Source organism: Branchiostoma floridae, chromosome 4 (genome assembly GCF_000003815.2).
Source record: "Branchiostoma floridae strain S238N-H82 chromosome 4, Bfl_VNyyK, whole genome shotgun sequence".
Classification (NCBI taxonomy): domain Eukaryota; kingdom Metazoa; phylum Chordata; class Leptocardii; order Amphioxiformes; family Branchiostomatidae; genus Branchiostoma; species Branchiostoma floridae.
In genome coordinates, this window is record NC_049982.1 from 8096772 (window position 1) to 8120834 (window position 24063).

At 44.4% G+C, this 24063-nt stretch overlaps 3 protein-coding genes across 10 annotated transcripts in view; all 3 read right to left on the reverse strand.

Moving 5' to 3' along the window:
* The window catches only part of LOC118413827 (adipocyte enhancer-binding protein 1-like), a 53640-nt gene extending 46237 nt beyond the window's left edge, over positions 1–7403 (reverse strand). Inside the window, exons 1-7 of one of the 8 annotated variants that reach the window (XM_035817392.1) lie at positions 6661–7231; positions 6155–6248; positions 5462–5592; positions 5052–5246; positions 4449–4598; positions 3901–4034; positions 2942–3582 (exon numbers count right to left, since the gene is read on the reverse strand). In XM_035817392.1, the coding sequence (XP_035673285.1) occupies positions 3564–3582; positions 3901–4034; positions 4449–4598; positions 5052–5246; positions 5462–5592; positions 6155–6248; positions 6661–7074 (1137 nt within the window). In that variant the 5' untranslated portion in view covers positions 7075–7231 and the 3' untranslated portion in view covers positions 2942–3563. Of the gene's footprint in view, positions 1–160; positions 292–744; positions 839–1091; positions 1816–2941; positions 3583–3900; positions 4035–4448; positions 4599–5051; positions 5250–5461; positions 5593–6154; positions 6249–6660 lie in introns of those variants that run through there. The other 7 variants (XM_035817389.1, XM_035817390.1, XM_035817388.1 and 4 more) reach the window with 7 other exon arrangements.
* A 1069-nt stretch (positions 7404–8472) lies between these two features.
* LOC118413830 lies at positions 8473–23579 on the reverse strand. The gene is made up of 7 exons (XM_035817400.1): positions 22976–23579; positions 12005–12098; positions 11217–11347; positions 10782–10979; positions 10239–10388; positions 9462–9595; positions 8473–9145 (listed from the first exon to the last, which is right to left on the reverse strand). The coding sequence occupies exons 1-7, from the start codon at positions 23429–23431 to the stop codon at positions 9127–9129; spliced, it is 1182 nt and encodes a 393-aa protein (XP_035673293.1). The 5' UTR covers positions 23432–23579; the 3' UTR covers positions 8473–9126.
* Positions 14206–17507, reverse strand: LOC118413837 (lactadherin-like). Its single transcript, XM_035817408.1, has 5 exons — positions 17332–17507; positions 16668–16832; positions 16137–16286; positions 15363–15496; positions 14206–15046 (listed from the first exon to the last, which is right to left on the reverse strand). Exons 1-5 carry the CDS (start codon positions 17494–17496, stop codon positions 15028–15030), a joined length of 633 nt encoding a protein of 210 aa, XP_035673301.1. The 5' UTR covers positions 17497–17507; the 3' UTR covers positions 14206–15027.
* Positions 23580–24063: the final 484 nt, after the last annotated feature.

A 24063-nucleotide genomic window follows, 5' to 3' on the forward strand; every position in this document is an offset into this window, starting at 1 on the left:
TGATATGAATTTACCGCTTTCTTCCGAAAAACGTTGGCCTCGAGCTCAAGTTTGGCTCGGAACACATGAATGAATGACATTTCATGGGGGTAATAAATGAATGAATGAAAACATCACGTTATCATACGATAATAACTACAGAGTACAGAGCACACGCTACCTGTGGGCAGGATTGTCCTCCACACCCTCCACATCCACCAGTCGGACCAGGAGGCCCTGGCGGCCCGGGAGCACCATCGCGGCCGTCCCGCCCGTCTCGTCCGGCCGGTCCTTCAGGACCCCGGAAGAGGCCTGTAACAGTTGCAGTGATCAAGGATTACACCGTGTAAAGTTGACATCATTACCAGCTCGGATATCGTGAAGTTATTCGTCCGATCGCCCCGTTTCATCAAAAAGAAATAGCAAAAAATTTCATTCATAGAAATAGCGAAAAAGACACCTTTTTGAAGTTTTTCTATTTATCCAACATAAAACGTAGCATAACACATAGGACGCGCCAAACGAAAATCCATTTGGCTGGGGAAGCCACATGCATGTCTCACTACTAGAGTTGGACGATCACTGATCTATTGTTTGGAGGGCTATTGTAGAATTTCCCCGGGGCATATCGGACAATAGCGCCAATTTTAGAATTTAACGACGTGGAAAATGTTTATACTAAAAGGGGATCCGGAAATGATCACAATATGCCAAATTTACATCAACAAGCATAATTCTCTCTCAAAACTCAACTAACGTTCATACCTGCAGTTGTCGTGACCGAGTTGTCGGATCGCCTGTACCTCCGCAAGGTGGCGTTGTGTTCAGGGACACCGTCAGCTTGGTTCGGCTTCCCGCCCTTCAGACATAAAGAAAGTTAAGTCGATGGAGGTTAGACATGCAGCTAATAAGATACGTTAGATAACAGTTCATTCAAGAACTGGATAAAAAAGGAGTGAAAATTCTATTCCCTTCCGAGGGAAAAGCCATTATTGTTATAGGGATGAATTAAAAACAAGAACGTATTCACGCTTCATTGAACTTAGAGCCATGCACGGAAAGAATTAACCCCCGTGTTGTAGCAACATGAGCAAGCTACTGGCAAAAAATACCTCTCGAAAGTTCCCGAAGTTGTGTTCCTCAGCATGCCCGAGTTGGAACTTGGTTTCCAGCACAGCCAGTCTCTCCCTCAAAGACGCCCCGTCAGCTTTCTCCTTCTGTAACTCCGCACGTTCGCTGTCTAGTTGAGTCTGCAGGGACGACATGTGGATTTTCAGGGCCGTCATTTCCTCCTTCTGCGAGGACAGTTGGATTTTCAGGGCCGTCATTTCCTCCTTGTGAGAGGACGCTTCCTCCTTGTCTTTAGCGGCGACGTCTTGCTTGATCTCCATGGCCAAGGTACGATCCTTCAGCGCCAGGATCTGGTCTTTCAGTTGAGCGGAGTTTTCACGGACATGCTTTACCCCATGAAAGAGGAAGACGAGGGCCGCCACCACCAGCACCCCCGCCCCGGCCGCCACGGCCACCGTCACCGGTCGGGCCGCGCCGGGTCGGTCTCGGCGGGCCCGGCCGGCAACTTCGCCTGCGTATGCAGCCTTCTCCGAGCTCATTGTCAGCAAAGAAAGGACAAATCTATAACGTCACTTCCACCCTTCAAAACACTTCCACCCTTCAAAAGTCGGGACTTGAAGTAAGAAAAAATACTAGTACCCTGTTAGAAGAATGCGTAGTTTACAGCAACGTCACAGGGTACAGAAGCGTTGATTGGTTGAGGTGTACAGGTGAGGTGTCATTTCCCAACAATGCCACCCGTGCGTCACAACATATAAAGACGACAGCAGTTGGTTAACAGCAGTGTCTTTGTTCAGACAAACGTTCCATGTCAATAGTTTTGAAAGGAAAGAATGAGGAAACGTCGTGTCATATTTCTCTTCCGCGAAGCAAAGTGAGACAAGGGTTTGTTTTGTAAAGAGCTGGCGTAGTCACTCTTACGAACATTTACCCCGACTTATAGGACAACTTGAATTCACAGCAATTTTCAAGTACGAACATAGATGTTTTTGGATTGTCTATTATCAGTATCTTCAATTTGGCCAAGGTTTTGACCCCCAGAACACATTTCATTTCATCGACTATCACGTGTGAAGCAATATTGGAACCGAGTCAAGCTTGTGAAAGAAGCTTATATCTCACCCATTCTGACTTCCTGCTCGTTTCAAAGATTAAATTTGGTATGAGTTGGATAAGTTGAATCGTGTGCCCTGACGTGACGTAGCCGAACTGTAATCTCCAAGCAGATCTACTGTTGGAGGTGGGAAGTATCCATGGGCCGAAACAATATCCATTTCCCACCAGGATTGCCTGTGAACTTCTGTGGCTGACACAAAATTGTCCTATAAGTCGGGGTTAACGACCGTAAGAGCGAGTACACCGGCTCTTTACAAAACAAACCCTTTTCTCACTTTGTTTCACAGAAAAGAAAACATGACACCAAATTTCCTCGTTCCTTGCTGTCGGCTATTGGCAAGGAACATTCGTCTGAACACAGACTGCTGTTTATCAACTGCTGCCGTATGCACAGGTGGCATTGAACATTGGGCTGCTCCTGCCACTGGGGCCGGAAATAACGAGGAACAAGTTGAACGTTCTTGATGGAAAGTGAGATGGTGCGCAGATGGAACCCATAATTACAGAACATGTAGTCACATTTGAAAAACGATGGTGACAGGTAGAGTCACAGTTGGATTTCTGGAATGTCTTTCACTAAGTCAAATACACAGCAGTTTATAGCAAGATGACATCAGTTGGTGAACGTCATTGCATGGAGATGTCACGTTATCGACGTCACAAGGTACAAAAACATTGATGGGGGAGGGGGCGCTGGGGTCAGGTGTATCTTACACCTGTACTCCCGCAGTCATTTTAAGGTGTACAGAAATATGTTACAATACAAGAGTCCATATGTATGTGGAACAATCTGCTTTATTTCTGGCTATAAATGCCTGATAGGTTCTGAGTGCACAAATGAAGTAGCTGCATTTTGTATTTTATCATCTCCTTGCTTGCAAACATTAGTCAAAATTTCTCCACGACTAAAGACAGTGTAGTAACAAAGGACAGCAACACCAGCATATAAAAACAAGGAATGTAGTCATTCTTCTTTACATCATGAAGCCATTGACATTTTCATCAAGCACTACACAATACACGTCGGCTACAATATAAAAGTGTAATGCTGTAATCATTAGGACATTGTATTAATATAAAATAGGCTGAACATTGTTGTCACAAGCTTTAAATCGGTAACCCTAAATACGTCAAGTAACTCTCAGTGTAGCCATGACTCATGAGATACATACTGTTTCTGAACCCACCTAGGCCACCTCAAATAACTGCGAAAAACAAGCCAAACAAACATACCAAAAACAATATCACTATTTTCACCGAGATGATAATCTAATAATAACTATCACCATAAGTAAAAGCCAAAATTGGTCTTTCACTTAAAACTGTGAAGCAGATACATGTGTATCCTGTTGTGTGCAAATCTGTGCTTTGGATATCTCCAAGTCTGCATGCTGTGTCTAGTCACCGGTGCAGTCCCTACAGAGGAGAACAAAAATGATTTGTTGTTAAGTGCATCAGTGAATGCGCAGTGAAAATCTTTTTTCAATGCATTTACTGGCACATTGTGTCGTGTTGTTCATCTTGTATTGAGCCAAAGGTCAGCAGGTTTCCTTGCTGTTTCCGTTTCAGGGTATTCAGGAAGGGTTGCTTGCACCTCCTCGAACACGGACAGTATTTCATGTCTTTTCGAGAGACGTGTGTAGCCTAGCCCAAGATGCCCTTCTCCGAATTAATTCAAAACCGTCTTAATGGAAGTCACACGGAAAGAAGAGAAGACTTCAATAGTGTACTTACTGTCCCAAGACCTCCACCCGCATACTGAGGTGAGAGTTCCATGCCTGTGGCCAGAACCGGACGTAACGTGCAGTTACCGGCGGCTCCAACAGGTGGCGCACTTCGGTGTCTCGATCAGAGTTGCCAGAGAAGACCTGGGATGATATTTTGAAGAAAAAAAACAATGGAGCCGGCTAGCAGCAATGCTACATGGAAACAGATGGTAAAATCTTGCAGTAACACATATATGATTTATTAGACTAAAGAAGCCTAAGAACACGTACATCTACATAACCTGAAATATCAGAAAAAACTCTATCTAATCTGGAAAAAAATCATATATGACTTCCGTCAGTTCATATCAACTATGGTAAAATCCTAGTTAACATCAGCCATACAGTATCGGTTATAGATTATTAGTAATATTCGAGAATGACAGTCTCTGCTACGCTGCATCAGTCACATCTGTAAGCTGTCTCAGGTCTTACAAATGTCTTTTTCTGCAAAGTGGCCTAGTCAGCAAAATCCTTGGAAATATCAAACTTGTGAAGAAGACAATGGTTACCGACCCTATCACGTCCCAGTTTGTCCAGGTATGTAGACCACATGCTTCCGTCTCTGCTGAAGCGCAGTTTGTAGGAGGTCACCCACTGATTTGACGAACCAGGTCTACCCTGGGTGATAACTCCGGCTACAGTAGTCTCTGCTCCCACGTCAACCTGAACAGGAGGAAAACGCCATCCTGGTACGTTATTCAGGGTACCTATTCTACATTTGTATCTGTACATATTCTACATTTGCGTCAAGTTTTTCACCCAATATATTAACAACGTAAGCTACGTAACCAGGTCTCACGTACATTCACGGTGTCTTGTTAGATACTCCGGGATATGGTGTTAGTCGTTGTCTTCTAATAGCTCGTGATTTACTAAGTGTATATATGATAAAAACTATATCAAACTGTTGTTCAAACATGAACAGAAAATGCGACAGTACATGGCAACATACAATCAATGTACAATGTACAATCAATGGCAGCAAAAAAGAAAGAAACTGGTCAGAAGATGTTAACCGGGGGAAGAAAAATAATTTGACGAAAGCCAAAGAACTTAGTGTAACGACATATGAATCAAGGGCACAATTACAAAGCAAGTTACACCATGCCCTCTTACCTGTAGCCACTGGTTGGTGTTCAGCGGGTGGTTAGCGCACCAGGCTCCTGCCCATCCGCCCTGGCTTGTCTGGCTGTCCTCCCGGGAATGAAGGCGAGCTTTGCTGGTGGCACAACCCGGGTGTGTGGAGGATGCAGTGATGTGGCCATCAGGAATAGCGCCGCTCTCCATACCCAGTGGTACTGCAATGCACGGCTGCTACATACAGGATGTGACCAAGGCGGTTAGAATAAGACAAAACGTCATGTATTCACTGATGGTGAATGTCATGTCACCCATTATCATTTGCCCATACGGTACAATACAAGGTTGTCCAAAGTTATAAGCTCGATATAAATTTACAGCCTCCAAAAGATGTTGGCCTCAAGTTTGAAAGCACAAGAACACGTCACGCAATCATGCGATAATACCTGTTGGCAAGATTGTCCTCCACACCCTCCACATCCACCAGCCGGACCGGGAGGCCCGGGCGGCCCGGGAACACCATCACGGCCGTCCCGCCCGTCTCGTCCGGCCGGCCCTTCAGGACCACGAAAGAGGCCTGTATTTTTAAACATTTGCAGTTACAGTTTCAGAGGTTTACACCGTATACAGTCATTGATATCATTGCCAGCTTGGATAGAAATGTGGTAAAGTTATTCATTAGATCTCCTCGTTGCAGGAAAAAGTGCAGGCACCGTGTAAAAGACATTTTGGAACTTATCCAATATAAAAGGTCAAACAAATAAATGCCAGGCAGGGCATCAAACATTCGAAAGCCCCTTCGAATGGGGAAGTCATACATGACTTGTATGCCTCGCTAATGCTATACTAGAGTTGGCCCTAGAGCTAAAGAGGTCATCCGTTAAGGCCCTGGAAAATAGCCTGGCATTCAGGATCCACAAATATCAGTCAGAATTCGAAATCTATTTCGAAGACTAAGCGACTTTGACGCAAATAAAGCAAAGGTGAAATAACACATATTTTAGAATTCAACGACGTGGAAAATTAATACTAAAAGGGGAAATATCATAATTGGACAATATTACAACAACAAGCACAATCCTCTCTATTTTATTCACGCGTATTTACGTTAAGTCAGCTTTGACGACGGTCCTACATACCTGCAGGTGTCGTAACCGAGTTGTCGGAGCGCCTGTACCTCCGCAAGGTGACGTTGTGTTCAGGGACACCGTCAGCTTGGTTCGGCTTCTCGTCCTTTAGACATAAAGAAAGTTACGTCGATGAAGGTTAGGCATCCAGCTAATACACGTAAGGTTCATTCAAGACACTGACGGAAGGTAGCGAATGAAACACCTGACCGCTTCAAATTTAAAATTTTATCAAAATCTTGCGTAGCCGTAGGATGAAGTTGGTTTAGCTTAGATATTTTTTATGAAACCTCGGTCTTGTACATCGTTATATGTTGATAGCAGTTCAGACACGAAAGAAGAGGGAATTCTATTCCCTTCCGACTTAAGACCCAATGCCCAGATTTTCAGACTAAGAAGCCATTATTGTTATAAGGTTGGAACAGGAACATATGCACGCTTCACTGAACTTAGGGCCATGCATGGAAAGAATTTACTTCCGTGTTGTAGCAACGTGAGCAAGCTACTGAGACAAATACCTCTCGAAAGTTCCCAAAGTTGTGTTCCTCAGCATGCCCGAGTTGGAACTTGGTTTCCAGCACAGCCAGTCTCTCCCTCAGAGACGCCCCGTCAGCTTTCTCCTGCTGCAACTCTGTCTTTAGGGCCGTCATTTCCTCCTTGTCTCTCGCAGCGGCGTCCTGCTTGATCTCCATGGCCAGGGTACGATCCTTCAGCGCCAGGATCTCGTCATTTGCCTTTGCTAGTTTATTTTGCAACTGATCTCCGTTCTCTCGCACATATTTGACTTCGTGAGCGAGGAAGACCAGGGCCGCCACCACCAGCACCCCCGCCCCGGCCGCCACGGCCACCGTCACCGGTCGGGCCGCGCCGGGTCGGTCTCGGCGGACCCGGCCGGCAACTTCGCCTCCGTATGCGGCCTTCTCCAAACTCATTGTCAGCTTGTACCGAGAACAGACTGACAGAGAAAGGACAAATCTATAACGTCACTTTCCGCTGCCCGAGAGCACTTCCACTCTTCAACAGACGAGACTTGAATAAGAAGTAAGGAAAAATACTCAGGCCCTGTAACTTGTAAGAAGATTGTGTAGTTTACAGCAACGTCACAGGGTACAGAAGCGTTGATTGGTTGAGGTGTACAGGTGAGGTGTCATTTCCCAACAATGCCACCCGTGCGTCACAACATATAAAGACGACAGCAGTTGGTTAACAGCAGTGTCTTTGTTCAGACAAACGTTCCATGCCAATAGTTTTGAAAGGAAAGAATGAGGAAACGTCGTGTCATATTTCTCTTCCGCGAAGCAAAGTGAGACAAGGGTTTGTGTTGTAAAGAGCTGGTGTAGTCACTCTTACGAACATTTACCCCGACTTATAGGACAACTTGAATTCACAGCAATTTTCAAGTACGAACATAGATGTTTTTGGATTGTTCATTATCATTATCTTCAATTTGCCCAAGGTTTTGACCCCCAAAACACATTTCATTTCATTGACTACCACATGTGAAGCAATGCTAGCCCAGTCAAGAGTCAAGAAGTTGTGAAAGAAGCTCATATCTCATCCCATTCTGACTACCTGCTCGTTTCAAAGATTTAATTTGGTATGAGTTGGATAAGTTGAATCGTGTGCCCTGACGTGACGCGGCTGTAATCTCCAAGCAGATCTACTGTGGGAGGTGGGCAGTATCCATGGGCCGAAACAACCTCCATTTCCCACCGAGATTGTCTGTGAACTTCTGTGGCTGACACAAAGTTGTCCTATAAGTCGGGGTTAACGACCGTAAGAGCGACCACACCAGCTCTTTACAAAACAATCCCTTGTCTCACTTTGTTTCGCGGAAAAGAAAACATGACACCAAATTTCCTCGTTCCTTGCTGTCGGACTATTGGCAAGGAACATTTGTCTGAACACAGACTGCTGTTTATCAACTGCTGCCGTATACACAGGTGGCATTGAACATTGGGCTGCTCCTGCCACTGGGGCCGGAAATAACGAGGAACAAGTTGAACGTACTTGATGGAAAGTACCGATGGGACCCATAACTACAGAATATGTACTCACATTTGAAATACGACGGTAACAGGTAGATGCACAGTTGGATTACTAGAATGCCTTTCAGTTGTCAAATGCAATGTTTGTAGCAAGATGACATCAGTTGGTGAACGTCATTGTATGAAGATGTCACGTTATCGGTGTCACAAGGCACAAAAACATTGATTGGGGGGGGGGGGCGGTGTGTCAGGTGTATCTTACACCTGTACTCCCGCAGTCATGTTATAAGGTGTACAGTACAGAAATGTTGCAATAAAAGAGTCCATATTGATGTGGAACAGTCTGCTTTATTTCTGACCATAAATACCTGATAGGTTCTGAGTGCACAAATGAAGTAACTACATTTGTATTTTATCATCTCCTTGTTTGCAAACATAAGTCAAAATTTCTCCACGACTAAAGACAGTGTAGTAACTAGGAACAGACAGCAGCACCAGGATATAGAAACAAGGAATTTAGTAATCCTTTTTAACGTCATCATTTAAAGCCATTGACATCTTCATCAAGCCAGTACACAATACCCATCGGCTACAATACAAAATGTAATGCTGTAATCACCAGGGCATGGTATTAGTATAAAATAGGCTGAACATTGTTGTCACAAGCTTTAAATGGGTAAACCTAAATACGTCAAGTAACTCTTAGTGTAGCCATGACTCATGAGGTACATGTACTGTTTCTGAACCCACCTAGGCCACCTCAAATAACTGCAAACACAAAACCAAACAAACAAACCAAAAACAATATTACTTTTTTTACTGAGATGATAATCAAAGGTGATAACAATAAGAAAACACTAAATGCTGTAAACTATCACAATAAGTAAAAGAAGAAACCTGGAGGTTCACTTCAAACTGCGAAACAGATACATGCACATATATATATACATCCTGTTATGTGCAAATCTGTGCTTTGGAAATCTCTACATGCTGCGTCTAGTCACCGGTGCAGTCCCTACAGAGGAAAACAAAAATGATTTGTTGTATAGTTGTACGTCAGCTAATGCACAATGAAATTCTTCAAATGCCTAAACTGGTACATTTTGTTGTGTGTTGTTCACCTTGTCAAAGGTCATCAAGTTTCCTTGCTGTTTCTGTACCAAGGTTTATTTTTACAGGAAGGGGTTGCTTGCGCCTCGTCGAACAGTGGACCCCCATTTCATGCGTTTTTTTCCGAAAGACGGGTGCTTCTGAGGTGCCCTTCCCAGATCTATTGAAAATCACCTTATGTGAAGTCACATGGAAAGAGAAGACTCCAGTAGTGTACTTACTGTCCCAAGACCTCCACCCGCATGCTGAGGTGAGAATTCCATGTCTGCGGCCAGAACCTGACGTAACGTGCAGTTACCGGCAGATCCAACAGGTGGCGCACTTCGGTGTCCTGATCGGAGTTGCCAGGGAAAACCTGGGATGATATTGTGAGAAAAACAGCGATGCTACAAGGAATTGTGGAATGAAATCTTTGCTGTAACACATAAATGATTTCTTAGACCAAAGAAAAACTGGAAATATCATATATTGCTATTATTTCATATTGACTATGGTAAAATACTAATTAGCATCAACCTACAGTATTGACTAAAGCTAAACAGTCCTATTCGAGAATGACAGTCTCTGCTACGCTGCATCAGTTTCATCAGTAAAGCTAAGGGCACAACCCGCCGTACGTGCAAATACGTGCTGTCTACGTGCCACAACGTGGGGGGCAATCTTTGGGGATCCGTAAGTGGTAAGTACCGCCTCCGTACGAACTCGTAGGGAATCCGACGGATTTTGGAGCACGCCCCCGTACGTGCCAGTACAGGCGACGCGTCTGCCCTGTACAACCTAAACGTTTTCAGAAATACGTGTCCGACGTAGCCTAAAAAAAAAAGGCGTACGGACAAATTGCACGTACGGCGGGTTGTGCCCTTAGCTTAAGCTGACCCAGGTCTAGATCTGTTACAAACTTCTTTTGCTGAGAACGTGGCCTGGTCAGCAAAATGTCTTAGTGGAAACATATTCTTGGAATTATCAAACTAGTGCAGAAGACAATGTTTACCACCGACCCTCTCACGTCCCAGTTTGTCCAGGTATGTAGACCAGGTGACTCCGTCTCTGCTGAAGCGTAGTTTGTAGGAGGTCACCCACTGATTTGACGAACCAGGTCTACCCTGAGTGATAACTCCAGCTACAGTAGTCTCTGCTCCCACGTCAACCTGAACAGGAGGAAAACGGCATCTTGGTACGGTAGTCAGCGTACATGTTCTACATTAAATTTTTTACCTGTACATATTCTATATTTGCGTACATACAAGTGTTTCACACAATACGTGACAACGCAACCAAGTTTCACGTACACTGTGTCTTGTTAGTGAAACGACAAGAGGTCGAGTAGAACAAAAAGAAACAATATATACAAATATCCTGTCAGGCTTTTGGCCAAATCGGTTGCGCTGCTAGGTTTATGATCTGACGGCCCGGGTTCCATTTCCGGGAGAATCGATCATCAATAATTTGATGAAAAGAAACACGCATCATCTGAATCAAGGGCACAATTAAAACTGATTGGCAATAATTAAAGCAAGTTACGCCATGCGGTGTCCTCTCACCTGTAGCCACTGGTTGGTGTTCAGCGGGCCGTTGGCGCACCAGGCTCCTGCCCATCCGCCCTGGCTTGTGCGACTCTCCTCCCGGGAATGAAGGCGAGCTTTGCTGGTGGCACAATCCGGGTGCGTGGAGGATGCAGTGATGTGGCCATCAGGAATAGCGCCGCTCTCCATACCCAGTGGTACTGCAATGCACGGCTGCTACATACAGGATGTGACCAAGGCGGTTAGAATAAGACAAAACGTCATGCATTCACTGATGGTAAATATCATGTCACCCTTTATCATTTGCCCATACGGTACAATACAAGGTTGTCCAAAGTTATAAGCTCGATATAAATCTACAGCCTCCAAAAGATGTTGGCCTCAAGTTCCATAGCACAAGAACACGTCACGCAATCATGCGATAATAACTACAGAGTACAGAACACACCCTACCTGTTGGCAGGATTGTCCTCCACACCCTCCACATCCACCAGGCGGACCGGGAGGCCCGGGCGGACCGGGAACACCATCACGGCCGTCCCGCCCGTCTCGTCCGGCCGGCCCTTCAGGACCACGAAAGAGGCCTGTATTTTTAAACATTTGCAGTTACAGTTTCAGAGGTTTACACCGTATACAGTCATTGATGTCATTGCCAGCTAGGATAGAAATTTCAGGACCACGAAAGAGGCCTGTATTTTTAAACATTTGCAGTTACAGTTTCAGAGGTTTACACCGTATACAGTCATTGATGTCATTGCCAGCTAGGATAGAAATATGGTAAAGTTATTCATTAGATCTCCCCGTTGCAGGAAAAAGTGCAGGCACCGTGTAAAAGACATTTTGGAACTTATCCAATATAAAAGGTCAAACAAATAAATGCCAGGCAGGGCACCAAACATTCGAAAGCCCCTTCGAATGGGGAAGTCATACATGATTTGTATACCTCGCTAATGCTATACTAGAGTTGGCCCTAGAGCTAAAGAGGTCATCCATTAAGGCCCTGGAAAATAGCCTGGCATTCAGGATCCACAAATATCAGTCAGAAATCTATTTCGAAGACTAAGCGACTTTGACGCAAATAAAGCAAAGGTGAAATAACACATATTTCAGAATTGAATGACGTGGAAAATTAATACTAAAAGGGGAATATCATAATTGGACAATATTACACCAACAAGCACAATCCTCTCTATTTTATTCACGCGTATTTACGTTAAGTCAGCTTTGACGGTCCTACATACCTGCAGGTGTCGTAACCGAGTTGTCGGAGCGCCTGTACCTCCGCAAGGTGACGTTGTGTTCAGGGACACTGTCAGCTTGGTTCGGCTTCTCGTCCTTTAGACGAAAGAAAGTTACGTCGATGAAGGTTAGACATCCAGCTAATAAGATACGTAAGGTAACAGTTCATTCAAGACACTGACGGAAGGTAGCGAATGAAACACCTGACCGCTTCAAATTTAAAATTTTATCAAAATCTTGCGTAGCCGTAGGATGAAGTTGGTTTAGCTTAGATATTTTTTATGAAACCTCGGTCTTGTACATCGTTATATGTTGATAGTAGTTCAGACACGAAAGAAGAGGGAATTCTATTCCCTTCCGACTTAAGACCCAATGCCCAGATTTTCAGACAAAGAAGCCATTATTGTTATAGGGTTGGAACAGGAACATATGCACGCTTCATTGAACTTTGAGCCATGCACGGTAAGAATTTACTTCCAGTGTTCTAGCAATATTAACAAGCTACTGGTCAATGTACCTCTCGAAATTTCCCAAAGCTGTGTTCCTCAGCATGCCCGAGTTGGAACTTGGTTTCCAGCACAGCCAGTCTCTCCCTCAAAGACGCGCCGTCAGCTTTCTCCTGCTGTAACTCCGTCTTCAGAGACGACAGGTGGATTTTCAGGGCCGTCACTTCCTCCTTGTGCGAGGACGCTTCCTCCTTGTCTCCAGCAGCGGCGTCTTGCTTGATCTCCATGGCCAAGGTACGATCCTTCAGCGCCAGGATCTGGTCTTTGAGCTGAGCGGAGTTTTCACGGACATGCTTAACCCCATGAAAGAGGAAAGCGAGAGCCGCCACCACCAGCACCCCCACCCCGGCCGCCACGGCCACCGTCACCAGTCGGGCCGCGCCGGGTCGGTCTCGGCGGGCCCGACCGATAACCTCGCCTCCGTGTACAACCTTCTCCGAGCTCATTGTCAGCTTGTAGCGAGAACAGACTAACAAAGAAAGGACAAATCTATAACGTCACTTCCTGTTGCCCGAGAGCACTTCCACCCTTCAACAGTCGGGGCTTGAATAAGAAGTAAGAAAAAGTACCCTGTAAGAAGAATGCATATTTTACAGCAACGTCACGGGGTACAGAAGCATTGATTGGTTGAGGTGTGCAGGTGAGGTGTCATTTCCCATGGCCAATGCCACCTGTGCATACGACAGCAGTTGGTTAACAGCAGTGTCTTTGTTCAGACGAATGTTCCATGCCAATACTCCGAAAGGAAGGAACGAGGAAATTTGGTATCAAATTTTTTTCCCGCGAAACCGTGAGACAGGTGGTTGTTTTGTAAAGAGCTGGTGTAGTCACTCTTACGGTCCTTCACCCCCGACTTATAGGACAACTTGAATTCACAGTAATTTTCAAGTTAGTACGAACATGAAGGCTTTTGTATAGTCCATTACCAGTATCTTTAATTTGGCCATGGTTTTGACCCCCGAAACACACTTCATTTCATTGATTGCAACATGTGAAGCAATATTGGCACCGAGTCAAGCTTGCAAAAGAAGCTCATATCTCACCCCATTCTGACTACCTGCTCGTTTCAAAGATTAAATTTGGTATGAGTTGGATAAGTTGAATCGTGTGCCCTGACGTGACGTGGCCTAACTGTAATCTCCAACCGGATGTGGCAGGAGGGCAGGATCCATGGGCCGAAACAATCTCCATTTCCCACCGGGATTGTCTCGGCCCGTGGATACTAACTGGCACCTGTATATCTGCTTGGAGATTAGTAGAACTTTGAACGTCTGAGGCTGACACAAAGTTGTCCTCTAAGTCGGGGTTAACGACCGTGAGAGCGACTACACCAGCTCTTTACAAAACAAACCCTTGTCTCACTCTGTTTCACAGAAAAGAAAACATGACACCAAATTTCCTCGTTCGTTCCTTTTTGACTATTGGCAAGGAACATTCGTCTGAACACAGACTGCTGTTTATCAACTATTGCCGTATGCACAGGTGGCATTGAACATTGGGCTGCTCCTGCCTGCTCTGGGGCCCGGAAAAAACACGTGGAACAAGTTGAACGTACTTGATGGAAAGTACCAATGGGACCCATAACTACAGAATATGTACTCACATTTGAAACACGACGGTAACAGGTAGATGCACAGTTGGATTACTAGAATGTCTTTCAGTAGTCAAATGCACTGTTTATAGCAAGATGACATCAGTTGGTGGACGTCATTGCCTGCAGATGTCACGTTATCAGCGTCGCAAGATACGAAAACATTGATGGAGGGGGTGGTGGGGGTGTCAGGTGTATCTTACATCTGTACTCCCGCAGTCATTTTAAGGTGTACAGAAATGTTGCAATAAAAGAGTCTATATGTATATGGAACAGTCTGCTTTGTTTCGGAATATAAATACCTGATAGGTTCTGAGTGCACAAATGAAGTAGCTGCATTTTGTATTTTATCATCTCCTTGTTTGCAAACATTAGTCAAAATTTCTCCACGACTAAAGGCAGTGTAGTAACTAAGGACAGCAACACCAGCATATAAAAACAAGGAATGTAGTCATTCTTCTTTACATCATGAAGCCATTGACATTTTCATCAAGCACTACACAATACACGTCGGCTACAATATAAAAATGTAATGCTGTAATCATTAGGACATTGTAGTAATATAGAATAGGCTGAACATTGTTGTCACAAGCTTTAAATGGGTAACCCTAAATACGCCATGTAACTCTCAGTGTAGCCATGATCATGACTCATGAGGTACATGTTCAGTTTCTGAACCCACCTAGGCCACCTCAAATAACTGCAAACACAAAACCAAACAAACAAACCAAAAACAATATTACTTTTTTTACTGAGATGATAATCAAAGGTGATAACAATAAGAAAACACTAAATGCTGTAAACTATCACAATAAGTAAAAGAAGAAACCTGGAGGTTCACTTCAAACTGCGAAACAGATACATGCACATATATATATACATCCTGTTATGTGCAAATCTGTGCTTTGGAAATCTCTACATGCTGCGTCTAGTCACCGGTGCAGTCCCTACAGAGGAAAACAAAAATGATTTGTTGTATAGTTGTACGTCAGCTAATGCACAGTGAAATTCTTCAAATGCCTAAACTGGTACATTTTGTTGTGTGTTGTTCACCTTGTCAAAGGTCATCAAGTTTCCTTGCTGTTTCTGTACCAAGGTTTATTTTTACAGGAAGGGGTTGCATGCGCCTCGTCGAACAGTGGACCCCCATTTCATGCGTTTTTTTCCGAAAGACGGGTGCTTCTGAGGTGCCCTTCCCAGATCTATTGAAAATCACCTTATGTGAAGTCACATGGAAAGAGAAGACTCCAGTAGTGTACTTACTGTCCCAAGACCTCCACCCGCATGCTGAGGTGAGAATTCCATGTCTGCGGCCAGAACCTGACGTAACGTGCAGTTACCGGCAGATCCAACAGGTGGCGCACTTCGGTGTCCTGATCGGAGTTGCCAGGGAAAACCTGGGATGATATTGTGAGAAAAACAGCAATGCTACAAGGAATTGTGGAATGAAATCCTTGCTGTAACACATAAATGATTTCTTAGACCAAAGAAAAACTGGAAATATCATATATTGCTATTATTTCATATTGACTATGGTAAAATACTAATTAGCATCAACCTACAGTATTGACTAAAGCTAAACAGTCCTATTCGAGAATGACAGTCTCTGCTACGCTGCATCAGTTACATCAGTAAAGCTAAGGGCACAACCCGCCGTACGTGCAAATACGTGCTGTCTACGTGCCACAACGTGGGCAATCTTTGGGGATCCGTAAGTGGTAAGTACCGCCTCCGTACGAACTCGTAGGGAATCCGACGGATTTTGGAGCACGCCCCCGTACGTGCCAGTACAGGCGACGCGTCTGCCCTGTACAACCTAAACGTTTTCAGAAATACGTGTCCGACGTAGCCTAAAAAAAAAAGGCGTACGGACAAATTGCACGTACGGTGGGTTGTGCCCTTAGCTTAAGCTGACCCAGGTCTAGATCTGTTACAAACTTCTTTTGCTGAGAACGTGGCCTGGTCAGCAAAATGTCTTAGTGGAAACATATTCTTGGAATTATCAAACTAGTGCAGAAGACAATGTTTACCACCGACCCTCTCACGTCCCAGTTTGTCCAGGTATGTAGACCACATGACTCCGTCTCTGCTGAAGCGCAGTTTGTAGGAGGTCACCCACTGATTTGACGAACCAGGTCTACCCTGGGTGATAACTCCAGCTACAGTAGTCTCTGCTCCCACGTCAACCTGAACAGGAGGAAAACGGCATCTTGGTACGGTAGTCAGCGTACATGTTCTACATTAAATTTTGTACTATATTTGCGTACATACAAGTGTTTCACACAATACGTGACAACGCAACCAAGTTTCACGTACACTGTGTCTTGTTAGTGAAACGACAAGAGGTCGAGTAGAACAAAAAGAAACAATATATACAAATATCCTGTCAGGCTTTTGGCCAAATCAGTTGCGCTGCTAGGTTTATGATCTGACGGCCCGGGTTCCATTTCCGGGAGTATCGATCATCAATAATTTGATGAAAAGAAACACGCGTCATGTGAATCAAGGGCACAATTAAAACTTATTGGCAATAATTAAAGCAAGTTACGCCATGCGGTGTCATCTCACCTGTAGCCACTGGTTGGTGTTCAGCGGGTTGTTGGCACACCACGCTTGGCTGGAATGAAGGCGAGCTTCGCTGGTGGCACAAACCTGGTGCGTAGTGGATGCAGTAATGTAGCCATCAGGAATAGCGCCGCTCTCCATACCCAGTGGTACTGCAGTGCACGGCGGCTACGGAAAATGATGACATTTGACGACATGTGTCTGATCGAAACATCGTTTACATTGATTGTAAACGTCACACCACCCATTTCCAATAGTACAACATGCATGGCCATGAATCAGAGCCTAACATAATATGTAAGATTACACTAGTAACGGTTGGTGTAGTAACAGGTAACGAGGGCTGAAAATGTCCAACCTGTGGGCAGGATTGTCCTCCACACCCTCACGGCTTCTCGTCCTTCAGACACATGATAGGGGAACATTACGTCGATGTAGTGTGGGTAATAAGATACGTTAGGTGACAGTTCACTCAAGAACTGGATAAAAAAAGAGTGGAAATTCTATTCCCTTCCGAGGGGGAAGCCATTATTGTTCTAGGGTTGAATCAAAAAACAAGAATGTATTAACGCTTCATTGAACTTAAGAGCCATGCACGGAAAGAATTTACTTCCGTATACTGTAGACAGTGTAGTAGCAACAAAAGCAAGCTACTGGCCAAAAATACCTCTCGAAAGTTGTGTTCCTTAGCATGCCCGAGTTGGAACTTGGTTTCTAGCACAGCCAGTCTCTCCCTCAGAGACGCCCCGTCAACTTTCTCCTTCTGTAATTCCGCACGTTCGCTGTCTAGTTGAGTCTGCAGAGACGACAGTTGGATTTTCATTTCCGTCATTTCCTCCTTGTGCGAGGACGCTTCCTCGTTGACTCTGGCAGCGGTTTCTTGCTTGATCTCCATGGCCAAGGTACGATCCTTCAGCGCCAGGATCTGGTCTTTCAGTTGAGCGGAGTTTTCACGGACATACTTAGCTTCGTGAGTCAGGAAGACGAGGGCCGCCAAAACCGCCACCCCCGCCCCGGCAGCCACGGCCACCGTCACCGGTCGGGCCGCGCCGGGTCGGTCTAGGCGGGCCCGGCCGGTAACCTCGCCTCCGTAGGCAGCCTTCTCTGTGCTCATTGCCAGCTTGTAGCGAGGACGGTCTACAAACTAGAGTCCAAGTGGATAACGTCACTTTCTGTTACCTACGAGCACTTCCACCCTTCAACAGTAACGAAGGAATGTCTTTCAGTAATTCAAATGCACTGGTTTATAGCAAGATGACATCGGTGAGCGTCGTTGCCTGGAGAGGCACAAAAATATTGATGGGGGTGGGGGGTGGTGGTTATATTTTGCACCTGTCCCGTTCTCCCACAGTCATTGTAAGGTGTAAGGTGTCAATTCCCAACAATGACTCAGCGGCAAAATGTCAACACCACAGTGGCTGGTAAACAGCGGTGCCTTTCATAGTGTCCAGACGAGTGTTCCATGTCAATAGGAAGAACGAGGAAATTTGCTTCGTGGAGAACAAGCTGGTGTCACGTTCACTGTCACTGCTGACTTACCCTCCCAATGTCTTGTCAACTGTAAAGCCAAGATCATTGCTTGTTGTGCAATTGGCAATTAGACTATTTATTCAAATGTATGATAGCTTGGATACCATCTGATTTCTACCGGGGGCTCCTTATACTCGCTACCACCCCACCCCCCCCCCACACACATACAAAAGATTTTTTTGAAATCGGATGGTACCCGGACCACACTGAGAGAGAGAGAGAGAGTGAATGGTTTATTCATTTCACATCCATCTTGCGGCTCGAAAGCCGAATTATCAGGCTGTTTACATTGAGTATCGCACTTTATTGCTACACACAAGAACATATTGTACAATTATAACATAAACAATACAATAAGACGTGTGCAGATTCGAGTTCAATATCTAAAAGGCAAATTAAAATAGGGTTAAAACTATACATATTAAAAGTCTGATCATGCTAATACTGGTTGACTTGGACTATATACAACGTTAGCTAAAAACAGATTGTCCTGACTCCAGGTGGAGTATATACATTGAGTCTACAGTTCGTTCAACGACATCAGTGACCAAAATCGGTTGTGTTTGACCCTGGTATCATAATGGGAATATGATACAACATGCAATGGTATGATTTTAAAGAAAATGTAACACACAGGGTTTTTTCTAATCCGTTCTTTATCTGTGAAATTCTCATCGTAGTTGTTCAGCAGTCACCCTGAGCATCCAGTGTATTGTTACCACAATACCTTCTTGTACATGCTTCGCTGAGCACATTGTCAGGCATAACGTTTGGTCAAGTGGCTGTTTGTGCTGTTTCTTTATTGTATATGATGTGATGTAAATACAATAGACAATGCGTTTAAGTAAAGCTACAGCTGTACAGAAATGTTGCAATAAAAGAGCCTATATGTGTGAAACAGTCTGCTTTATTACTGACTATAGTTAAATGCCTGATAAGTTCTGCACAATTAATGAATTAGCTAACGTAACATTTGTATTGTTATATTGTTTCACCTCCTTGTGTACATACATAAGTCAAGATTTCTCCACTGACAGTGTAGTAACTAAGGACAGCAACACCAGCATACAAAAAGACAAGAATTTATTCATTCTTCTTCACATCATGAAGCCATTGACATGTTCATCTAGCCACATCGGCTACAATATCAAGCGTAATGCTGTAATCACCAGGACATGGTATTAATATAAAATAGGCTGAACATTGTTGTCACAAGCTCTAATCTAAATGGCTATTTCTGAACCCAGCTAGGCCACCTAAAAAAAGCGCAGATAAACACCAAGACAAACGAAAAGACCAGAAACAATGTTTCCATTTCTACTGAGTTAATTAAATATCAAAGGTAAGACAAAAATGAAGAAAAATACAAAAACTGGTGTTTCACTTCAAACTGCAAAGCAGATACATGTACATGTGCGTCCTGTTATGTTATGTGTAAATCTGTGCTTTGGAAATCTCCATGTCTGCATGCTGCGTCTAGTCACTGGTGCAGTCCCTACAGAGGAGAACAAAAAATGATTTGTTGTACAGTTGTACATCACTTAATGCACGGTGAAAATCTTCAAATGCCTTTACCGACACTTCCTCTTCTGTGTTGTTCACCTTGTCATAGGTCATCAAGTTTCCTTGCTGTTTTTGTACCAGGGTTTATTTTTACAGGAAGGGGTTGCTTGCGCCTCGTCGAACAGTGGAACCCATTTCATACGTTTTTTCCGAAAGACGGGTGCCGCCCCAACCGAGGTGCCCTTCCCCTATAATCTATTGAAAATCACCTTATGTGAAGTCACGTGGAAAGAGAAGACTCCAGTAGTGTACTTACTGTCCCAAGACCTCCACCCGCATGCTGATGCGATCATTCCATGTCTGCGGCCAGAACCGGACGTGACGTGCAGTTACCGGCGGATCCAACAGGTGGCGCACTTCAGTGTCCTGATCAGAGTTGCCTGAGAAGACCTGGGATGATATTGTGAAGAGAGGAAAGACGGAAAATGATGGCAAACTATAAAAAGGATTTTTAGAAACACATAATGTAATACACACATAATTTCTAAAATTAAAGTAGAACAAGTATATGAATCATAATTGACTAATGTGCCTAAAAGTACGAGAAAATGTGTTTGTTTGAACTTTTGTTTATTAATGAAATGGTCTAATCGGCCTGAAGGCCGCTTTCATTCAGGTGATGAGGAATAGTTATAAGGGTTAAACAACATATGGCAAAGATACAGATTACATAATTTCTAGTCCTAGTAAATATATACACATACACATCATCATCATAGTCACACGGCGTATAACAGCACCGTTGGGGTGGCATACCATTTCTTCTAGCTGAATACGAGACGGGTATGCGCCAGGTCTTCCGTCCGGGTTTTATTATTATTACACATAAATGTTACAAAACTCATAACAGGGTGCAAGCTTGAATGTTGGGTTCGTGACCAGCCATCATGGTGGTTTCTCCTTAAGAGTTGAAGATAAGATTTACCAACCTTCTCACGTCCGAATTTGTCCAGATATGTAGACCACGTGACTCCGTCTGTGCTGAAGCGCAGTTTGTAGGAGGTCACCCACTCAGTCTGATGTCCCGACGAACTGGCAGCTCTACCCTGGGTGATAACTCCAGCCACAGTAGTCTCTGCTCCCACGTCAACCTTCACAGGAAGAACACGTCATACTGAGAAACATCACTGTCATCAGCGCGGTACAAAATGCCTGCGGTGTTCAAAATGTCGTCTGTAGTTGCATGATTGTAAGTGTGATTGGTCAACCCTTAAACTTCAATTGGTCATTTGTCCACTAAATTGTCCATGCTGACATTTGAATCCATATCTTCTGGTTTTTGATATGTTCTACATGTTCTATTAAGAAACAAAGATTACACAAATAATTAGAAAATAAAATAGATAACTGCGTGAGTCAACATATATCAATCAAGTGGCTGTCAGTGGAGCTAGGTTATGCCTAGCAGGGAGCGGAAAGCGAACACTGGATAGAGGAAAGTAGCGGGCTGGCGCTAGCTGAATTGCTGTGAAGAGGAGGAGAAGGGAGTGCAAGTATTTGTACTATGACGATGAGGATACAAAAACATGCCAGAAGACTTGCATGGCACTATTGACATAGAACAAAAATTATTTGATATGATCAAAAGAGTAATCTATACCCTACAGACTCCACCTACCTGTAGCCATTGCTGCTTGTTGAATTGTTCAGCACACCAGGCTCCGGCGCCCTCCTGGGAATGAAGGCGAGCTTTGCTGGCGGCACAACTGCCAGTATTGTACTGACTGGATGTAGTAATGTGGCCATCAGGAATAGCGCCGCTCTCCATACCCAGTGGTACTGCAGTGCACGGCTTCTATATACAGGATATGCATTCACTGATGGTAAATGCCATGTTACCCATCATCCCTGGACCATCGGGCACAATACAAAGTTGTCCAGATACAAACATTTGTAGCTTGATATGAATTTACGACTTCCTTAAAAACGTTCCCCTCGAGCTCAAGTTTAGCTCCGAACAAATGAATGGCATCCTCCTAACGCCCGGTCCCCAACGGCATTATTAACACAAGTCGTTTTGACACGACTGTGGTCCCTCTGCGTAGGAGAATGAATGAATGAATGAATGAATGAATGAATGAATGAATGAATGAATGAATGAATGAATGAATGAATGAATGAATGAATGAATGAATGAATGAATGAATGAATGAATGAATGAATGAATGAATGAATGAATGAATGAATGAATGACATTACCATGAAATAATAACTAAAGAACACACCCTACCTGTTGGCAGGATTGTCCTCCACACCCTCCACATACACCAGCCGGCCCGGCAGGACCTGGAGGCCCGGGAACACCATCACGGCCGTCCCGCCCGTCTCGTCCGGCCGGTCCCTCAGGACCCCGGAAGGGACCTGCAAAATTTGAATATCGATTTATATCTACACTGTTTATATCATTAGTGGCAAAAGGATATTGGTGACAGTGCGTTTCATGTCGCCACTTCTTAACAAAGTAAAGGTACGTACAGACACCTAAGGGGCTACGTCGACGAGCACTTTAATTTGGGATTTTAGAAAACGTAACAGAAAACTTTTCCAATACTGCAATAGAAAACGTAACACAACATAACAACCATATATCGTGAATTTGACACAAGACGTATGTCAAGTACTGACAGTGCAAGCTTCGAGTCTAACAAGGCGAAATTGTGAATAAGAATCGGAAAGGGACATATATAATAAGAAACGTTACATAAAAACGAACTTTCAAGTCAAGTCCCAACAAAACGCCGATAACCTACATACCGTATGGTGTGACGGAGTTGGGGGATCGCCTGTACCTCCACAAGGTGGCGTTGTGTTCAGGGACACTGTCAACTTTGTTCGACTTCTCGCCCTTTATAAAAAAAAATGCAGGTTTATAAGACTTTTTATTTAGCTGCTTGTCTTGGCTCTTGAGTATTCCTAATTGCTATAACATCTCAAGAAGGCAAATAAACAGGGAACCAATGGCCTAAACATTTGCCGGTAAACATTTACAAACCACCGTGCATCGCTGTATGATGATAGCATTTCAGACACACAAGAAGTAGAACAAAAACTCAATTTTCTTCTAACTACAGACCTAATGCCGAGATGTTAAGGCTAAGAAGCCAGTGTTGTTATAAGGTTAACTTTAAAACAGCAACATATTCACGGTTCATTGAACTTACAGCCATGCACTGTCAGAATTTACTTCCGTGTTGTAGCGAGCTACTGGCAAAAAGTACCTCTCGAAAGTTGTGTTCCTCAGCATGCCCGAGTTGGAACTTGGTTTCCAGCACAGCCAGTCTCTCCCTCAGAGACGCCCCGTCAGCTTTCTCCTTCTGTAACTCCGCACGTTCGCTGTCTAATTGAGTCTGCAGGGACGACAGGTGGATTTTCAGGGCCGTCACTTCCTCCTTGTGCGAGGACGCTTCCTCCTTGTCTCCTCTAGCGGCGCTTTGCTTGATCTCCATGGCCAAGGTACGATCCTTCAGCATCAGGATCTGGTCTTTCAGTTGAGACACGTCTTTCGAGGACTTCTCACGGACATGCTTAACTTCGTGAGCGAGGAAGACGAGGGCCGCCACCAGCAGCACCCCCGCCCCGGCCGCCACGGCCACCGTCACCGGTCGGGCCGCGGGTCGGTCTCGGCGGGCCCGGCCGGTAACTTCGCTTACGTTAAGCAGCTTCTCCGAGCTCATTGTCAGCTTGTAGCGAGAACAGACTGACAGAGAAAGGACAAATCTATAACGTCACTTTCTGTTACCTGAGAGCACTTCCACTTTCAACAGTTGGGACTTGAAGTAAGAATAAATACCCTGTGAGAATAGTGCGCATTTTACAGCAACGTTTCAGGGTATAGAAGCATTGACTGATTGAGGTGTACAGGTATAAGGTGTCATTTCCCAACAATGCCAACTGTGCACCTGACTCCACAAAATCAACACGACAGCAGGTTGTAAACAGTAGTGTCTTTTTCCAAACGATTGTTCCATGCCAATAATCTGAAAGGAACGGACGATGAAATTTGGTGTCATCGTTCCATTTCCCCGATACAATGTGAGACAATGGTTTGTTTTGTAAAGAGCTGGTACTCTCCAAGCAGAACATGTTATTTCAAGTTGTTAACGTCCCATTTTCAGAAATTGACGTACAATTCCTCATCAGTATATCAAATGATCAACATTTACCCGTCTGTCCCCTAAGGCCACAGCAAGTAAATTTTATGGATGACATCCTCTGCAGACTGCAAAATAGTGCGATAGGGCGAAAAAAACAAGATGGGTGAAAAAAAAAAACAAGATGGTTACATTTTCAAAAATAGGCACTATAA